General features: G+C 40.5%; 1 protein-coding gene across 3 annotated transcripts; it reads left to right on the top strand.

The window, feature by feature from the left end:
* The first annotated feature begins 35 nt into the window (after positions 1-35).
* Positions 36-17,700, top strand: abcb9 (ATP-binding cassette, sub-family B (MDR/TAP), member 9). Of its 3 annotated transcripts, none has more exons than XM_081611285.1 (12): positions 36-737; positions 1,326-1,924; positions 3,626-3,740; positions 8,821-8,951; positions 9,383-9,588; positions 9,686-9,883; positions 9,965-10,093; positions 11,208-11,396; positions 13,985-14,158; positions 15,449-15,608; positions 16,021-16,157; positions 16,242-17,700. In XM_081611285.1, exons 2-12 carry the CDS (start codon positions 1,543-1,545, stop codon positions 16,554-16,556), a joined length of 2,136 nt encoding a protein of 711 aa, XP_081467411.1. In that variant the 5' UTR covers positions 36-737; positions 1,326-1,542; the 3' UTR covers positions 16,557-17,700. The 3 variants fall into 3 exon arrangements, with proteins under 3 accessions (XP_081467411.1, XP_008415514.1, XP_008415513.1); XM_008417292.3 differs by having other exon boundaries at positions 36-1,924; positions 9,383-9,420; positions 9,517-9,588; XM_008417291.3 differs by having other exon boundaries at positions 36-1,924.
* The last annotated feature ends 742 nt before the right edge of the window (positions 17,701-18,442 follow it).

The following is an 18,442-nucleotide window of genomic DNA, read 5'->3' as shown; positions in this document are numbered from 1 at the left end:
ATGTTTTACACCTGCGGGGACTTCTAATTATGTGACTCTCAGAAACATTTGGAAGTTAGTCAACTTTATAATGTAACAATTCTCAGGGCTTTTTAAAGTTAAAGGGTTAAACTATTTAAATGAGTGATTATAATGTTTCAGCATACAGTTGAATAATCTGCTGGGAGGAGCCATGTGGCTGGGAGGAGCCATGTGGGAGGAGATGGAAATTCTACACAACAAGCTGTAGAATTTCACAGATCACTTATGTACGAGATGCGCCACCCTTTCTGGGAAATTAATATGGGCTGATTAACTGTTTCTTGTGAACTCGCTTCTGGGAATTATATCACGTTTGAGTAGTCTTTTATGCCAATTGGAGAAAAACTGAATTGTAAAAAAAAAATTATAGTCCTAACTTTTATTAACAATGCAGGTAAAAACAATGTTTTTTTTTCCCCTCATTTGTTCATTTATTGAGACAGTGAACGCGTGTCACTGTTTTAAAAAGATACAAACTGAGTTAGTAATAAATAGCTCATATCTTCAACTTTCGACATGTTTAGATGTGTGGCCGCCATGCTGGATATCATTATACAACAGGTTCTAATTTACTTATTAAACAGAAATAAAGCCAGAGTATAAAGGGGTTCGCTTTATTGGCACTTCCTGTGAGTGGTCTGGAGTATAGACGATCTTTGATGCCGGTGTAAACTTGACATTTCGGGCATACGTTTAGAGAAGCCCAACTTGCTTCGGTGAGGCGTGAGTGTCGCGTCTGTTTGCTTATGTATTTTAACCAAAACTGGGACAGAATGCAGTTACTAAGCAGAAGTAGCATACAGACTGCTGGACGGTGAGGTATAAAACCAATATGGTACTAGCCGTTACTTGACTTTAGCTCAGCACCTGCTAGCTGCTAATATTAAACACCAAGTCACGAGATAGTAGTACTGGAATGACTAGGAATTACCTGCTCTTATCGCCATCCTTGAAAATAGTTTACGGCGCATTGAAATACTTCAGTTCTTGATATTTAGAAGATACGCTTGAAGGAACCGGAAGCAAAAATTATTTCAAAATAAGAGTTTACGTTAGAGATTGAGATACTTAAACCACGGTCTTTTTTTTTTTACAATGGGAAAATGTAAATGAAAGTTGCCAGAAAAGTTTTTTTTTTTTAAATTAAATTTCAATAGTTTAGCTTTAAATAATTAGTCTTATTTTTTAAAAGTTGCTATTTGTCCGGTCAGTAAAGCTTCGGGAGTTCTAAACTGCGTCTCAATAATCAGCATGGGTATCTGTGCACCTGTCATCTGCACTCTCCTGTACGTTGTCCTTGACAGTGTCATCACCACTGTCCTATACATCAATGGGACAGAGCTGTCCCTCTTCATACGTGATGTCCTGGACTTTAACATCCTGAGCTCCGCCCTTGACCTGTGGGGCATTGTCCTTTTCCGAGCATCCCTCCTGCTGGGTGCCTCCATTGGGGTTTTATGGAACAGAGAGGACGGCCCGCCCAGGGTCGCCCGGGTCACCACCGTCATTCTCCTCTTCTGCATGGTTGTCATCACCTACACCTTGGCCAAACTGCTGATGCTGACCGAGGTGGAGCCCCTCAGCCGGCAGCCATGGTTTCTGAGCCTGATGGGATGGACCTGCGCCTCCTCCCTGGGTGTCGTGCTTCTCTGGAGGCAGCTCGGGAGGGTTTCCAGCTCCGTGAGCGGGCTGGACGTCAGGAACAGCCGTGGTGGAGGAGGAAGGGTCTCCGAGGACACAGAGAAGCTGGTGGATACAGCTGGTGAAGAGGAGGAGGCTGGAGGGAGGAAGGAGAAAGAGGAGGTCAGCTCTAGGGCTACATTGGGACGCTTGCTCAGCTACTGTAGAAAGGATGCTGGACTGCTTTCCTTAGCCATCCTCTTCCTGCTCATCTCTGCAGTGTGTGAGTATCCGTCAAACAATGCTGCCATAGCTTGTAATATCACAGTGATAACTCATCTTTCAACTAATGGTGTTTGTAATCATTTTTTGCCTTCTTCCCCCATGGAGAGTAACTACACACAGCAGTGCCAAAGGTCAATGAGCAGCTGTCATAAAAACATGAAAGGCGTTCTCCTTATCATTCAATAAGTAGCTTCAAGGCTGTAATAGATGTTATACATTTATGGGCCATTCTTAAGGCCCTGTAGTTCATGAATAGACGTTAAGAGCGTTTTATTTTGGTTTGTCAGCTTTTAAAAATGTTACAAGGATTTTTTTAAACTAAGTTTTAAGACTGAGTTTAGTTTGCATAAACTAAACAGAACACCTTATTCAATTTGCTGGCACCACTAATGAATATAATTGCAGTTGCATAATCTCACACACTTCCCAGAAACCCATTTTGGCAATAAGCAACACTTTTTACTTTACTGCTTTGCACCACACAAGAAGGAGCTTTGACCATTCCTCTTTGCACACTCTCTCTTGACGGTTTATCCTCAGTCCTATCTTGTCTGTAGGTCAGCTCACAGATTCTCTATGGTATGTAGGCATGGGAACTGAGTTGATCTTAAATAGCTGTTTTCATCATTATCTTGAAGTCACCCCAGCCAGGTTAAGACCGCTTTGATCGAACTCCAGTCTGTTTGCTTGGAAAGTCTGATTGTGGACTAAAAAAGTGAACTCTGGTCCGCCTATAAACCAAAGTCTCTGCTCGGTTGAAATGAGCTCTGGTGTGGTTTGAATGCATTTGTGATTTCCAAGTGGACTGGAGACTGCTCCAGAAGTAGGAAGTGGACTGCAGCACAGGGCATTCTGGGTAAATACAACCAAAATAACCACACTTAAAGGAGAAATGTCTTCCAAATACAAAAGAGAAATCCTCCAACCGCTAAAATCTGATGCTACTCCATTTTTGTGTACATTTTCTGAAGAAGGAAGTTACGGTCATGTCTGAGGTGTTCATGTCATTTCCTTCAGTAGTTCTTGGTGCAGCGCCACCAGATGAGGGAGTGAACAGCTTTTTCAAGCATTTGGTTCTCAGAGCCTTTACTTTTACAGATCCTCCACTGTTGGTAGGAAGGGATTTTCGACATGTTCATTATTTGTTTTAAGTCAAACTCCCTTAGGGTGTTTGTGAAAATCTCCGTCTTGGCCCTTATGACCAAAGTTTCGACTTCCAGTAGAGCTTAACAAACCCTAGATGCTAATGTTTGTAATGGAAGGACAAAAAATAATTTTTTTTCTTTCATCACTTCCAGACAACCAGTTGATAGCATCTGCTAGTCTGAACAGAGACTTGCGTGGTCCTGAAAGTAGAAAATCTGAATTTCCACAGTAACAGGATTAGTCAAAAAAACTTGATTCTTAGTAACTCTTTGTAAAAATCCCCATAACCCTTCTTGTTCTGTCAATAACATCCCATATGCAGTCCTTTGAAAGGTTTCTGCTTTATGTTGCTGTGTGCTGCAGAAAGCTGGTCAGATTGAAAACCCCAAATCTGAAGATTAGTGAGAAGGCACTGCTCCAACTCAGGATTATGTTTATTTGACCAAATATTGATAGTCCTTCTGATTGTAACTGCTTCTCCAAATGATGTAATAAGTACATGCTGAACAATGTATTTTTATATCACAATTCATCCCTTTCTTTTTTTTTTCAGGTGAAGCCTTCATTCCATTATACTACGGGAAGGCCATAGACAGTATTGTGGTTCACCAGAGCATGGAGTACTTTGCTAAACCTGTAGCCACATTGGCTTCACTGGCTTTGGTCAGGTGAGTGTGTCAAAGTCTACATCAGTCGGTAGAAGGGGGGAAAAGTTAGGACAATTCCAAGGGCCCCTGTCTGACAGGGGAGACCCCATAAATTTTTTTTTTCTTCATAGCAATAGAAAATAACCAACCAGCCTCCCCATCATCCTCCTCCTCACCTTCATACCCGCCAATATTGGAATTGGGATGGGTTACATAGTGTCAGGGTGGCTCTGATTTATTCTTTCTGTAGACTTTTGTCCATAGTCAATAACCCCAATTTACATGATTTTGGAAATTTGGGGGGAACCGGAGCACCCGGAGAAAACCCCCCACTAACACAAGAAGAACATACAAACGTCCACAGAAAGAGGTGCTTGGTTAAGAACTAAGATCTCGTTTAGGTGAAGATGCAGCGCTAACCACTGCATCACCATGCTGAGCTGTTTTTGTTGGTCCAAGATATGAGATGTATTTTGAGGTTTTGGAAATGGTTCAGGACTGACATGAACAATTCAGTCTTTTCTTCATTCTCTTTTTCTCTTGTCCACTGATCATTGCTTCAGATGGTTGGCCCCAAAGGCTTCAACTCATTCACCTTTAATACAACTATATGTAGCTTTACTGTTCTTCTAAAACCAGGACTGGTCCTCTAAAACAATCACCTTGCTTTTCTCACCACAAATGACTTTTTTTTGTTTGTTTTTCTGATCTGAACCGTTCGCAAATTAAATTTTCTAGTAATGAATACTACCTTTCTTGAGGACAATTTACATTGATCAATCACCCTAATTTACATGGTTTTGGAAATCTATGGGGAACCGGAGCACCCGGAGAAAACCCCCACAAACACTGGAAGAACATACAAACTCCCACAGAAACAGGCACTTGATTAAGAACTAAGATCTCTTTCCTGTGAAGATGCCGCCCATTTTTTTTTTGGGTCTAAAATATGAGATGTGTTTTGAGGTCTTGGAAACGGTTCAGAACTTACCTGGACACTTTTTGCTAATTGCTTGTTTTAGAGGTTTTCTTGCTTCTCTTCAGTTTTTGTTGCTTCTTGAGGCTCAAAGTGTGTCGCATCGTTTTCCACACTGAAGATGTTTCTTCAGAGACGCCTCCACTGGTTCAGGATCTTGGTTTTCCCTTTTCTCTGACAGAGTTTCCACACACAGGTCTGTCACTTCCATGGCTTTGGGATCAAGGATGCTTGAATCTCTCAGCATCTCATTTACAAAGTCATTTATCTCCTTGGGAGATGCATCAGGAAATTCAATATTCTCTAACAGATGTTCCAGATCCATGGACGCAGGGTCATAAATGGTTTTTACAGGGATAGTGTAGTTTGCCCGTTTGGTTCTTGATGCCTGGCCACTTTTCTTCTTGGAGGTCCTGGTTCATCTCTGTCTTGGAGCTCCGTTTTCAGATTTTCCAGCTCTGTTTTATAATTAACCTCACAGCTACAGTACCGTTGTTGGAGGACAGTGAGTTGCTTTTGGAGACTGTCCTTCTCGGCTCCAAATTCGCTGATAATCTTTTGGTCCCTCATCATTTTCAGTGAGTGAGCTTTCATCTCTTTATCTACCTCCTGCTTAAATATTTCTGCTTGCTGTCTTAAAGCAGAAACGTCTCCTTCATATGTAATTTTAAGTTCCTGGTGAGAAACTTTAGCCTGCTCCAGTTCACTTTGGAGATGTTTTATGGTCTCTGTGGATTGCTGCTGCAGGAAAGAGAACTCTAGTGCCATTTTCTGATGCAGATTGTCAGTGGCGCAAAAAGGGTGGATGCAGGGTATGCAACGCATAGGGGCGCAGCACCAGAGGGGGCGCCAAAACCCCGTTTGGAGGGGGCAGCGCGCCGGTGATGATTTCCCATATTCTTCAGCGCGCCTTACGCTCCCTCACCTCGCACACATAACGAGGTAAATGTAGCGAGTTTTACCCTTCACGTATCGTCGCCTCCGGGGGGGAGTGAGCGGTATCGTCGCCTCCGGGGGGGAGTGAGCGTCGTTCCTTCACCCTGACGTTCCTTCCCTCGAGTGGGGGGGCACCGATCTATGTTTTCGCATCCACCTGAATAATGTGTAGTTGCGCCACTGCAGATTGTTCTTTTCAGCTCTAAGTGCATTGATAAGATGATGGTCATTATTGGCTCTTTCCAAATTAGCTTCTTTCTCACAATTCACCTCATGCTGATAAACTTCTGCTTTCTCTCACAGGGCAGAAACATCTGCTTCATTCCTCCTGTTTAATTCTTGGTATGAAATCTTATACAGCACCAGCTCACTCTGCAGACGGTTCTCTGTTTCCTGCAGGCAGACAATCTCCTTGGACATTTTTTCTTGGAGATCGTCCTTCTCAGCTCTCAGGTTTTCATGTAGCTTTTGCTCATGCTTGGTTTTTTCTTCATAAAACATCTGCATGTCGACCTGCAGGTTCCCCTCACCTGCAGCTTCATGTTTCCATTGAAGCTCCTCGTAGTGAGTCTTGATTTGGTCCAGCTCTTGTTGGAGGACGTCACTTTTCTCTTTTTCTGTCTGGATTTGTGACCTGAATGCTTCCTCACCAACAATATGAACTACCTTCAATTGCTCAAATTCCTTCTGCAGCAGCATTTCGTCTTGTGTTTTATGTCGCTGTGCACCCTGGAAGTGATTATAGTTCGTCTGAGAGACTCTGAATCGGAAAACTCTTTTCCTGTCAGTAGTTCTCTCTTCATCTCCCTGAGTCTTTTCTGCCCTTGTAACTCAGCTTTTGTATTCTCCAGTTCTCTTTCCACGTAGACTAGCTTTTGGTTCTCCTCAAACCATCTTGACGTCTGAACTTGTCAGTAGTGCAGAAAGCAATGACAAGAATGTAGAAGTTTGTTACATACATACAGAGCTGATGACATCATAAGCAGGACTCTAGTTGTGACATCACAGAGTTTTCCTTCATCTTTGGAATGATGATGTGAGTGTTTGAGAACTCTACCACACTGACCAACCAACCTCCACCATCATCCTCCTCCTCACCTTCCTACCCCCCATATTGGAATTGGGATGGGTTATATAGTGTTAGGGTGGCTCTGATTTATTCTTTCTGTAGATTTTTGTTCATGGTTATTTTTTGTTGAGTCTCAGGACAGTTGTCCCCTCTGGTTTTGAATGACATACAGTTGGAGGTTTTTTGCTCTTTCTCTTTTAGTTTTGGGCAGTTGGTATGATGCGTATCCATGGCAATACTCTTTTAGGTTCATTTTTACGACTGGGAGACGCTAATCATTTTCTCAAAAGCTCAAATAGTGAACTAACTACTGTCACCTGTACTACAACCACAAATCTCATGAGACTTGAAAAGAAGACTTTGTTCATGCAGAGCAGAGAAAATGTCTTCCATAGTTTGTAATGGGCAAGAATCATATCCCCAAACCCAACATCTTTCTGCCCAGCTTTCAAACCAAACAGCCAGAGAGATATTTACAGTAGAGGCAGATTAGATTGATTTACCAGGTCATTACAACAACTTATGGTGTCATCCAAGACTTGTGATTGTGGGACATTGTGTCTGCAATAGGGATATTGAAGTGTTAGCATGTCATGACAGCAACACTGTCTTTAGAAGAATGATTGATACTGGAGATGATCCTTCCTGCCCACAGCAACAACATCCACCAACTCTTTGAAGATACTTGGTGGATATTACAACATTTAATTTCCATTTAAATGTTGTGGATGCATATTGGATGAATAGCAATACAAATATTTTTCTAATTCTAACATGTATCAAGTAGTTATCAGTAAATTCTGCTTACCTACCATTTCTGCAGTCAGAGAAATATGGGAACAGTTTTAAAATAGTGGCACATTTATGTCTTCAAGTCTCCTTATTAGCTTAGTTATCAGCTATTTACCAGAGAGTCAGGGAATAGGTGTGGAGGGAGCTCTATAAGACAGACAGGCTGCACAATGATGCTTAGTAAGTTGTCTCTCAAACATCCAGCTGGTGTCAGAGGGCGTGATAAAAGCTGATGAGAATTTTCTGCTTTGTGTTCGGCCAAACAGATCATTTCACACTGATAAGCAACTTAGAATAAGTGATGGCAGCTCATGATTTAGGAAAAACTTACAAACAAGAGTAATAATTATCATTTTTGGAGCGAATTATATTACGCAGATCATATTAGCTTAGCATAAAGATCTTTAAATGTAATGTGTCAATCATGATTGGCCTTGTTTGGACCTGTGATGTTTATCTGTTCATTGAACCCTGAAGAGCAAATATTCAGTATAGTGAGTCAAAGTGGGCTTATTTATAACAACCTTGTCAGAAACTACTAGTTACCATTGGTTACACTGTCTCTGTTGGTTTATGGAGAGACATGTTTTTTAAAGGGGCCCAATTAAATTTTTGTCACGGGGCCCAAGATTCCTGGCTGTGCCCTGGGTCGTACCCAAAGTCGGTCCTGGAGGTTCGGCATCCTGCATGTTTTAGTTCTCTCCATGGTTTAGCGCATCTGGATCAAATGATGGCTCGTTAGAAGGCCTAAGAAGAACATTGACATGCTGAAAAGGTTACTACCACCAGGGAGAGAACTAAAACATGCAGTGATGCCGGCCCTCAAGGACTCACTTTGGGCACCATTGGTCTACATCTTTAAATAGCTGCCAGGTGGTGCTAATTAAATGCGTTATTAAACTGTTGTTACCACCAGCATGTGTGAACACCTCTGTAAACGGTAGGCTAACAAAGATAACAAACTTTGTTGGCTGATATATTGTCCCAGAAATTATTGCGATAAATGATAATATTGTCATTTGGAGACCATTTTCAACTAATACAATAATAATGGTAATAAAGGCATACTAAAGCACTCTCTCAAGCATCAAACTTTAATTTCTAAAGAACATGTAATATTGGAACCAGAAAAAAACATTTTAAATATCAAAAATACGCTGGCCAAATCAGCATGTGGCTGATGCCTTCTACAATCCTGTGGCTTTTAGGTTTTCTTATGATATATCTCTGTTTACCATTTTAGTTTGTTCTCTTTATGCGAGCAGCTGCAGATGTGTGTTGACCCACATGTCAGTAGCACCCCCATTTAGTCTTTTCTTTCTCCTCAGCTCGATGGCCATTGGAGTGCGAGGAGGAGTCTTCACCCTGACATTTGCGAGATTAAACCTTCGGCTGAGGAGCCGCCTCTTCAGGACCCTAATGACGCAGGAAATTGCCTTTTTTGATGAAAACCACACTGGTAATGAAGAAACACATCAAGGGGCCAAGATGGTCAAGTGTTATGTTTCAGAAAGCTGATGACATCAGTTTTATTTTCATTTAAATTCAAGAAATTCATTTTCAGACAGTTTTTTAAGAGTGTTTGAAGAGCATTTATGCTGTCTTGCTTAATTGGTAGATGCATTTTAATATCAGCAAAACAATTGAAGAGGATGCTATGTTTTTGAAAAATAAAACCCAAAGGTAATATGTACAGATAAAATTGTACGTTTGACACCGGCCACTGGAAAATAAAATGTTATAGTCCACGTATGAAAGGATGCTAAAAGCTCTAAAACCACGAAAACAGCAGAACTTCCTGAGTCACACTTCTCTGTCAGTCCTGATTTCTCCGTCTGTGTATTTATTTTTTTATCTCTGATATTATGACCTGTCCCTGTTGGCCCACAGGGGACATCCTTTCACGCCTGTCAGCAGACACCACCCAGGTGAGCGACCTCATCTCCCAGAACATCAACGTGTTTTTGCGGAGCGTCATCAAGGGCACCGGCTTCATCATCTTCATGTTTCGGATGTCCTGGAAGCTCACGCTGGTCACCATGATGGGATTCCCTTTCATCGCTCTCGTCTCCAAGCTTTACGGCGAATACTACAAGGTAGAGCAGTTCAGCCTCTTTGTTTCGCAATATACCTAATGTCTAGCATGCTACGGCAGCCATAGTGTGGCTAAAAACTGAAATCGGTTCCGTCCAGAAACTGACCAAAGAGGTGCAGACAGTCCTTGCAGAAGCTAACAAGGTCGCCGAAGAGACCATCTCAGGCATGAGGACAGTGAGGAGCTTCGCCAATGAGAGCGGGGAGGCCGACTCCTATTACGCCAAACTCTTGGTTATGTTTCAGCTCAACAAAAAGCAAGCCCTGGCCTATGCCTGCTACATGTGGTCCAGTTGTGTATGTTGTGCTGCTGCAGCTTTATGCACAATGTTGGGATTTATGGTGTGAGCACCACTGAGCTTTATCTCTGTTTTCCAGATATCAGAGCTTGCTCTTGAGGTGGCTGTCCTCTACTACGGAGGCCATCTTGTACTCACCGACCAGTTGAGCAGCGGTGGCTTGATTTCCTTTTTTATTTACATGCTGGAGCTGGGAGAATGTTTTGAGGTACTTCCTCTGTTATTTCATCAGTCTAGGACAGCAACAAACAATTATTTTGATATTTTGTTTTTCTATCATATTCTGGGCACATTTTGCTGATTTTTCATTTAAGCCTTTTTATACAATGTTAGAAATGCGCTGAAATATACTAATAAACAATTCAGTTCCATAAGGTGCTTAATAGGGGTTTATTGTTTTGGAGAATTTGAACCAGGCGAAGCCAAATCACTTGTAGAGCTTTCGATAAAATGTATTTACAGACCAAAGTTTTTTATTTGTATCATTTTTTTATCTTTATCTTAAATGAAAAATGTATTTATTTATTTTGGCTTAATTACTTCTCCGAGGTTGTTGTTCTCCAGGAAAATGTCATTTTTATCCTCCAGTTAGTGATTAATCAATTATTAAATTAGTTGATAATTATTTCAATAATCATGTAATCAGAATTATTTACAATTAATTGAATTAATCTTGAGGCTGCACAGTGGCGCTGTTGGTAGAGCTGTTGCCTTGCAGCAAGAAGGTTCTGGGTTCGATTCCCGGCCCCGGTCTTTCTGCATGGAGTTTGCATGTTCTCCCTGTGCATGCGTGGGTTTTCTCCGGGTACTCCGGTTTCCTCCCACAGTCCAAAAACATGACTGTCAGGTTAATTGGCCTCTCCAAATTGTCCCTAGGTGTGAGTGTGTGCATGATTGTTTGTCCTGTGTGTCTCTGTGTTGCCCTGCAACAGACTGGTGACCTGTCCAGGGTGACCCCGCCTCTCGCCCGGAACGTTAGCTGGAGATAGGCACCAGCACCCCTCCCGACCCCACTAAGGGACAAGGGTGTAAAGAAAATGGATGGATGAATTAATCTTGATTCATTGAATTAATCACGATTAATCGGATTTATCACAATTTATCCAATTAATCACAAGTAATTGGATGAATCCCAAATCGTCCAAATAATCATGATTAAACAGATTAATCACAACTAATCACAATTAATCATTAGTCATGATTAATCAGAATTAATCACAATTTATTTGATTAGTCACTATTAACCTGATTAATCGTTTCAGCCCTAAACAGTCAAACATTTTTGGAGTCGTATCATAAAACCTGTCCTGCCTGCCTTTCAGAGCATTGCGTCAGTCTACACTGGCCTCATGCAGGGGGTTGGAGCAGCTGAGAAGGTGTTTGAGTATCTGGACAGGAAACCCAAACATCCAGCGGATGGCACCGAGGCTCCAAACTCCTGCACTGGTCTGGTTGAGTTTAAAGACATCACCTTCGCTTATCCAACACGACCAGAGACTGACGTCCTCAAGGTTTGTCCTAGGAATCCTCTCGATTTTATGGATTAATCAGATTTTTGGTTAGAATAGTCAAAATCTTACAAGAATACCGTCATAATATTACGGGAACAAAGTCATACGACAATATAGTCTAAATAAGACCAAAAGCATGTCACAATGTTACCAGAATAAAGTTTTAATATTTGTAGAATGGAGCTGTAATTTTAAAAGGGATACAAGACAAAAACTAACAAAAATTAAAATGACAAATACTGAACATCTTGTGAAGTTATATTTTGGCATTGTTTTTACAGATACATTAAGATTCTTATAATCAGGGGCACCGCTAGGAATCTTGTGCCCCCTGACAAAAAATTTGTTTGGGCCCTTGCGCAGCTGCTGTTACAATTTTTTGAGTCTTTAAAAAAGTCCATAAAAAGCATCACAATTTTAAAGGCTTGCATCTCCCTTGCTTTCTTTGGTTCAATACTGATACTAGCACAATATATACTACTCATGAATTTAGCATCCAACAGTCCACATACAATATGCAAGTAGGTTGCTTATATTTTTTCTATTAAATACTGAAATGTCTCTTCCCATGAGCAACAGTCAAAAGCAACATGCAAAACGTACATGAAGCAATCCAGACTTCTCAAAAATGCTATGTAGTTGCATTTTATTCAAGCTGCAGTACATAACTTTAATAAAAAATATGTTTCTGTTAAAGCTGTCACGATGTCGTAGCAGTTTGTTATGAGACAGATAATCTGTGAAAACAATCAATCTCCTCCATCTCCTTCCTGAATTACTATTACTGGTTAAAGTAATGCAACATTCTGACCGAAACAACCAATCAGAACCAGGAGGAGGGTCTTAGCGCTGTCATTAGCCTCATTCACTCACTGCGAAATGTGCTAATGGTGGAGAAACAACTTATCATTACAAGAAACTGTTTATCTGCTGTCATTGGTAGCTATTCTAACTAAATTGAGCATTCACAGTTTGAATCTGCACAGCTCTGTGCTATGCTAGCTGCAGTATAGCACAAATCGAGGTGGAGGAAGGATGCTGTCAATCATGAGATTGTGATTGACAGCACTAAAACTCTCCTGCCACTGACTGGTTGTTTCTAGCACTGGGAGAAAATAGAAGAAATATATTTTTCACAGATTACCTCTCATACCATACTGTCACAACATAATGACAGTTTTAACAAATATGTGGAAAAAGAAATATTTATATAAAAGTGACATACTTGCAGCTTTAATTTCACTCGGGAGAGGACCGGTCAGGAGGGACGTGGGTTAGAGCTGCTGCTGACTGACTCACCTATTATTAAGTGGTAAAAGGTACAAGGGACAAGTTAAATATATGAATATGTTGGTAATTTCTTTCCTTAATTCATTACATGCTAATGAAATGGAGGCAAACAGTTGCCTGTAGTTAAGCTAAGTATGCTAAATGGTTGATAATCTCACACAGTCTACTCACCTCTCCTGGAGAAAAATTGGGCTATAAATTAACGCTCTTGCCTTTTTTTTTCTCTCTCTCAATCTCTCTCTCTCTCTCTCTTTGAAAACCTGATTTTATAACTTTTCTTAGCAGCATAGTAACTGCCACAGTCATTTGTGTCTTCCACTGTCTGCTGCTAACAGCGTCACTCTGAAGCGCTCCAAGCAGGAACGAACCATTTAATGCAGATAGGGGGGTTCAAGACAAATATGGATGTGTGTTTTATGATCTGGGAGTGGGAACATTCAATTTTTCCTGATAAAAACAATCTTTGAAAATACAATATGATTAATTTTGTAATTGACAGGGCCCCGATTTTTTTATTTCTTTTTTATTTCTATGAACAAAAAATAAATAATTAAATTGTGGAGGGCCCCCTGTTGGTCAGGGCCCCTAGAATTGTCATTACTTTTCCCCCGTTTACCCCACCCCTGCTTATAACACATCAACATCAAATATTTATCAGTGGCAGGACTGAAACTACTGAGTCTTAGAAGAAAGAACCACGGACTGGGCGCTAACTATGTCAATGCATTTTTTTTCTCAATGAAACAGATTTTTCTGGATGTTATTCTGGTACTATTGTGTTTTTATTCTGCTAATATTATGACTGTATTCTCTTAATTAAACACAAATTCTCATAGCTTAGCCCTAAAGCATTTTCATAAAAATCCCCAGAAGTGATGATTGAAATAAGCAACTTTTTGCTTTTTGCAACTGTTTTCTGTCATTCATAATTTCTAATTTTGAAAAGAAAGTGAAAAAATTTTTTGACTAAAATTGGAAATAATATCTGGTATGAAGAAAAATCTGAGATTTTTTTTTTTATTGCCCAGCCCTACCATGTGTAACTTTACCTTTTTTTCACAATTGTGAGCTACTCTGTGCCAGTAAACTACATTAACGACAGTAAACGTGCAAGTTACAAAAAAAAAAAAATATATATATATATATATAGTTTTACAATGCACGTGGACTCAATTCACTTCAATTTTCAGTCCATACATTTAGCTAAGCTGTGTTGTGTGTTTAGCTAAATGATAGCCATATAGTAAATTATCCAATATTATTTTAAGACTATTTCTGGGATACATTTCTTTTTGCAGGGAGTGTCGTTCACTCTGCGGCCCGGAGAGGTGACTGCCTTGGTGGGGCCATCAGGCAGTGGAAAGAGCTCCTGTGTTAGTCTGCTGGAAAATTTCTACCTCCCTCAGGGAGGCCAAGTGCTGCTGGATGGGAAGCCTGTTAATGAGTTTCAGCATGACTATCTGCACTCCAAGGTGAGCATTTGCAAAAAAAGGAGAAACTAACAGAAGTTGTGAAGTTGCTAGCAATACACTAAGAACATAGCTGCACATATTTGGGTTGTTCAGTTTCAGACGAGTAAAGGTTTCAAGCAGACTCCTGTTAACTCACAAACCCAAAGTAGAGATGTTTGGCCAGAGTGGAAAACATCACATTTACTAACTGTCAAACACGATGGTGGAGGGGTGATAATTTGGTTAGCAGCCACAAGTCCTGGATGGGCACCTTGCCGTCATTAGGTGTGCTTCTATCTACTGGTTTGGAGCAAATAAACCAGGCAACGCAAAGCGTAACTTTGTCAGATGTTGACGCTGATGTAAAGGTTGCAAACTAGTATGGACCTCACATCTCATAAAAATGGAGAGTCCTCCACTCTTTGGAAGTTTGAACTTAAACAGTTTCCGAGCCTTCCATCTCCACCAGTGGATGGGAGCGATCCACCATTCCCAACCCAGCTTGGAGTGCCTCTTGTCAGCCACTCTAAGCTGCAGCTCTCCCATTTCACCTGGAGGTTTGGACTTTTAGATTTTCAGTTTTGTGCCTCTAGTAAGGCACAGAGCCACCAGTGGATGAGTTCACTATGCCAGAACTTATTTGGCAAATGTGTTTCCATCTCCCCTTTAACGCATGAACTCTTTCAGAAAAGCCAAAAACTGTGCGCGTAAACTTTGTGAAAAATTAAGTGCGACATTTTGAATTTTGCCCTTTCTATCGACCTTTTGTAATGCGATACAAAAGGCTATTGAGCCATTAGCTTATTTCAGAGTCAAATGTGAGGCCATCTGTTTGACTACCACGGCTTGGCTCAAACTCAATAATGCAACATAACACCGATCCCTAACATGGAATATCAGAAACAGGAAATTAAGATATGCTGTACTCATTGAATGTTATTTGTCCTTCTCAAGTAAATGATGAAACAGTCGAATATGCCGAGGGTTATTATTCATCTCCTTTCACAATTTGAAAATGTACATTTTTGAATTTTGATCTTAATTATTTGGAGCTGACATGCTTTTTGTTATAAAAGTAGCAATAAATTAGTTTCCAGGTTTGGAATAAGTCTTTATTAATACACATTTTATTCTCCTCTATGTGAAGCACTTTGGGAAAAACTGTGCTGGCCACATGGATTGGCAGCTCTGGCACACATCCATAAAAACCCTTAAATAGCAAATAATTGTACATTTTCAGGTTAACTAAGTTTTAGAGCATTTAATTACATCACTGTTCACTTTTTCTGTTTATTATTTTTGTATCTGCAGATTGCTTTGGTGAGCCAAGAGCCTGTGCTGTTTGCCCGGACCATTAAGGAGAACATCTCCTATGGACTGAGTGACGTCTCTATGGAGATGGTGGTGCAGGCCGCCACCAAGGCTAATGCTCATGACTTCATCACCAGCCTCCCCAAAGGCTACGATACAAGTAATTACCATGTTGATTTTTTTTCTGAATAAATCGCCCCTTTTTAATTGAAATTGTGAAGGTGAATCAGGGAAGTCAACAAAAAAAAGAAAGAAAAATCCATGTTGGAAATCTACTGGAGCACAAGTGGGACTTGAATGATACATTTCATTATTGCAAGATAAGACCTTTGATCTATGCAGTTCAAAGAGGCTTTTTTAAATTATTTATTTCAGTAATTTTTAACCTTTTCATACACAAGTAAGAAACAAAACTAACACATAAATAAACAATCTTTGAATTCCTGTCAATGATAAGAACACAAGGTGTAGACTGAATTTTTTTATACATATGTCAAAATCAAAACAACAGACTTTCCTGTATCATTTCCTAAAACTATGCACAAAATTAACTTTGTGTTTTTTTTCTAAAGGTGTTGGGGAGAAAGGCTTGCAGTTGTCTGGGGGACAAAAACAAAGGGTGGCTATAGCCAGAGCTCTCATCCGCCAGCCACGTGTCCTCATCCTGGACGAAGCCACAAGTGCTCTGGACGCAGAAAGTGAACATATTGTAGGTGAAGTGCTGTGAAATGCAAGGCATCATCACTATAAATACTGTATTTATGGAAGCGTGTGTGAATAATTTGAACTGCAGGTTCAGCAGGCCTTGAACAGCATCATGCAGGAACACACAGTGCTGGTGATCGCCCACCGGCTCAGCACGGTGGAAAAGGCCGACAACATCATGGTGATCGACAGGGGTCAAGTGGCCGAGCGGGGGACCCACAGTCAGCTGATGGCCACCGGCGGCCTCTACTGCAAGCTGGTGCAGAGGCAGGTCCTGGGCATCGAGACTGGGACGGAGGTCCTCAATCCGTCGGAGACTGTCCGGTGGAAGTCTGACAGAGGGAGGAGGAGACAAAACAGCGGCAGCAGCGGGAGCGAGTCAGAGCACAATATGCGCTACTGAGATCGAGCAGCAGAGTGCAAAATGTTGTCAACATGACAGGTGAATGATAATCAGGCTGGTCTGGGCTACTGTGACAGGAAACAAAACCCTAAAAGTCAAAGCACTCCACTGAATCACCAAAGAGATTGTCACTTTAAAGGTTCTGTTCAAAATTCCACGTCTTCTTACTTAAAGGCTTTGTTAAAGTACGTTAGTACAGGCTCTCAACAGCGTACAGTGTAAAATAAAATAAAAGCAAGATAATTTCACAATTTTTCTATATAAATTGACAGATATTTTGCACAAGGTCGGTCTTGATGCAACTTTTTCACTTCCGATACGATACCGATATTGCAGCTTTGAGTATGGACTGATACCGATATTCACTCTATATGATAACAGCACAAATTATGACTACTTTTATTACTTCACAGTAATAAAAGCATTTCTATCCAAGCACTGCTGGATAGACATGCTGGGGGCGGACTAAACTAACCATGTGCAATAACCCAGTTGTATCCTCAAGAGCTGGTGTGCTGCATGTTTTAGATTATTCTCTGTTTCAGTGTCAGAATAAAACTAAACTGTTTATTATGAGAACATATAGAATATGATGAGAAAGTAATTCAGCCATTAATTCAACTGTGTTGGACCTGTACATTTTGAGAGCATCTGTTCATACAATGTTTTAATGCACCACAAGCCTTGAATGAATGTTCACTAAATGCTTTATCATCTTAAAAAAAGGGATGTGTTGCTGTCAATGCACTTTTTTTTTAGCAATACCTCATCGATATGTCACTGTAACTGTTATTTCCTTTGAAGCTGTCTAGCTGTATTTTAACTTCTGTTTATTTAATGACAATGGTAAAAAGGTGTGATTGTTAAGTATGTATAAAAAATTTTTAATCTCCCCCTTGTTTTTGAAGAAAGTTTTAATTGTAAAACACAGATATAGAGCCATACTCATTTACAGCAAATATTGTCATGGCAACTACGTTAGTAATTCCAGTTCTGTAAAGTTGTGGTATGAATGTCATGTTAAGTGCGTGTGTGTATTCTAAAGTATACAACTACAATGGTTTTTAAACTGAAATTTTAATTTATGGTGGATTTTCTCTAATCCACACATGATAAAATAAACAAATTCAGATGACAAAAATCAGTTCAAACATGTAAATGTTATTGGGATGTGTCACCAAAAACAAACTATAATCTCCAGATTCATTGACAGTGACTAAGGTGTTCAGGATCAACTTGGGGAAATACCAGGCTCATGTTTGCTATGAATTGGAAGTAGCTGCACAGGGGTGCAACTTTGTACTTTCTGAGGTGTATGCAGACACAACATGGTCGTGCCACTGTTGCAAATCAGAACATTTACACATGCATAAACAGCTACTAAATACAGAAAATGGTGACTAGAAATAATCTTACACCATAGTTTCAGGCGCCCCCTCTAGCCCAGCGCCCCTGTGCCTTGCATATAATACATAGTCCACAGAAGTCAGTGGGAGCCCAATTGGGGCTTACATTTTTTTTGCACTACACGTTAGCTGTAGCTCACAATACTGATCCTGGTCCTCAGGCTCATTTTTAAAAACAACGCCTCCGCCTTGTGGTCCCAGGTCACACAGTGCGTAGAGGCCACACTCACGCGCACATCAAGTACACACTACACTGAATTTGCCATCACACGAGTTAAGACTTGACTAAAATTCCCTGCTGTCCACAGAGACATGCCACATAGCTTCTTGAAAAATGTTAAAATCCAGAAATTTGGTCGCAATTACAAGAACATTGTTTGTATGGTGGGGTTGGAAACGACAATATTATGCTAGCTTTACTGCTTGTGGTAATGGCTGGAATATTAGCCAACAAATGCAAATCTATTAACTTCATCTAAA

The sequence above is a fragment of the Poecilia reticulata genome, chromosome 9 (assembly GCF_904066995.2).
Source record: "Poecilia reticulata chromosome 9, P_reticulata-male-v2, whole genome shotgun sequence".
Lineage (NCBI taxonomy): Eukaryota > Metazoa > Chordata > Actinopteri > Cyprinodontiformes > Poeciliidae > Poecilia > Poecilia reticulata.
This window is presented reverse-complemented; position numbering and strand designations above follow the sequence as displayed.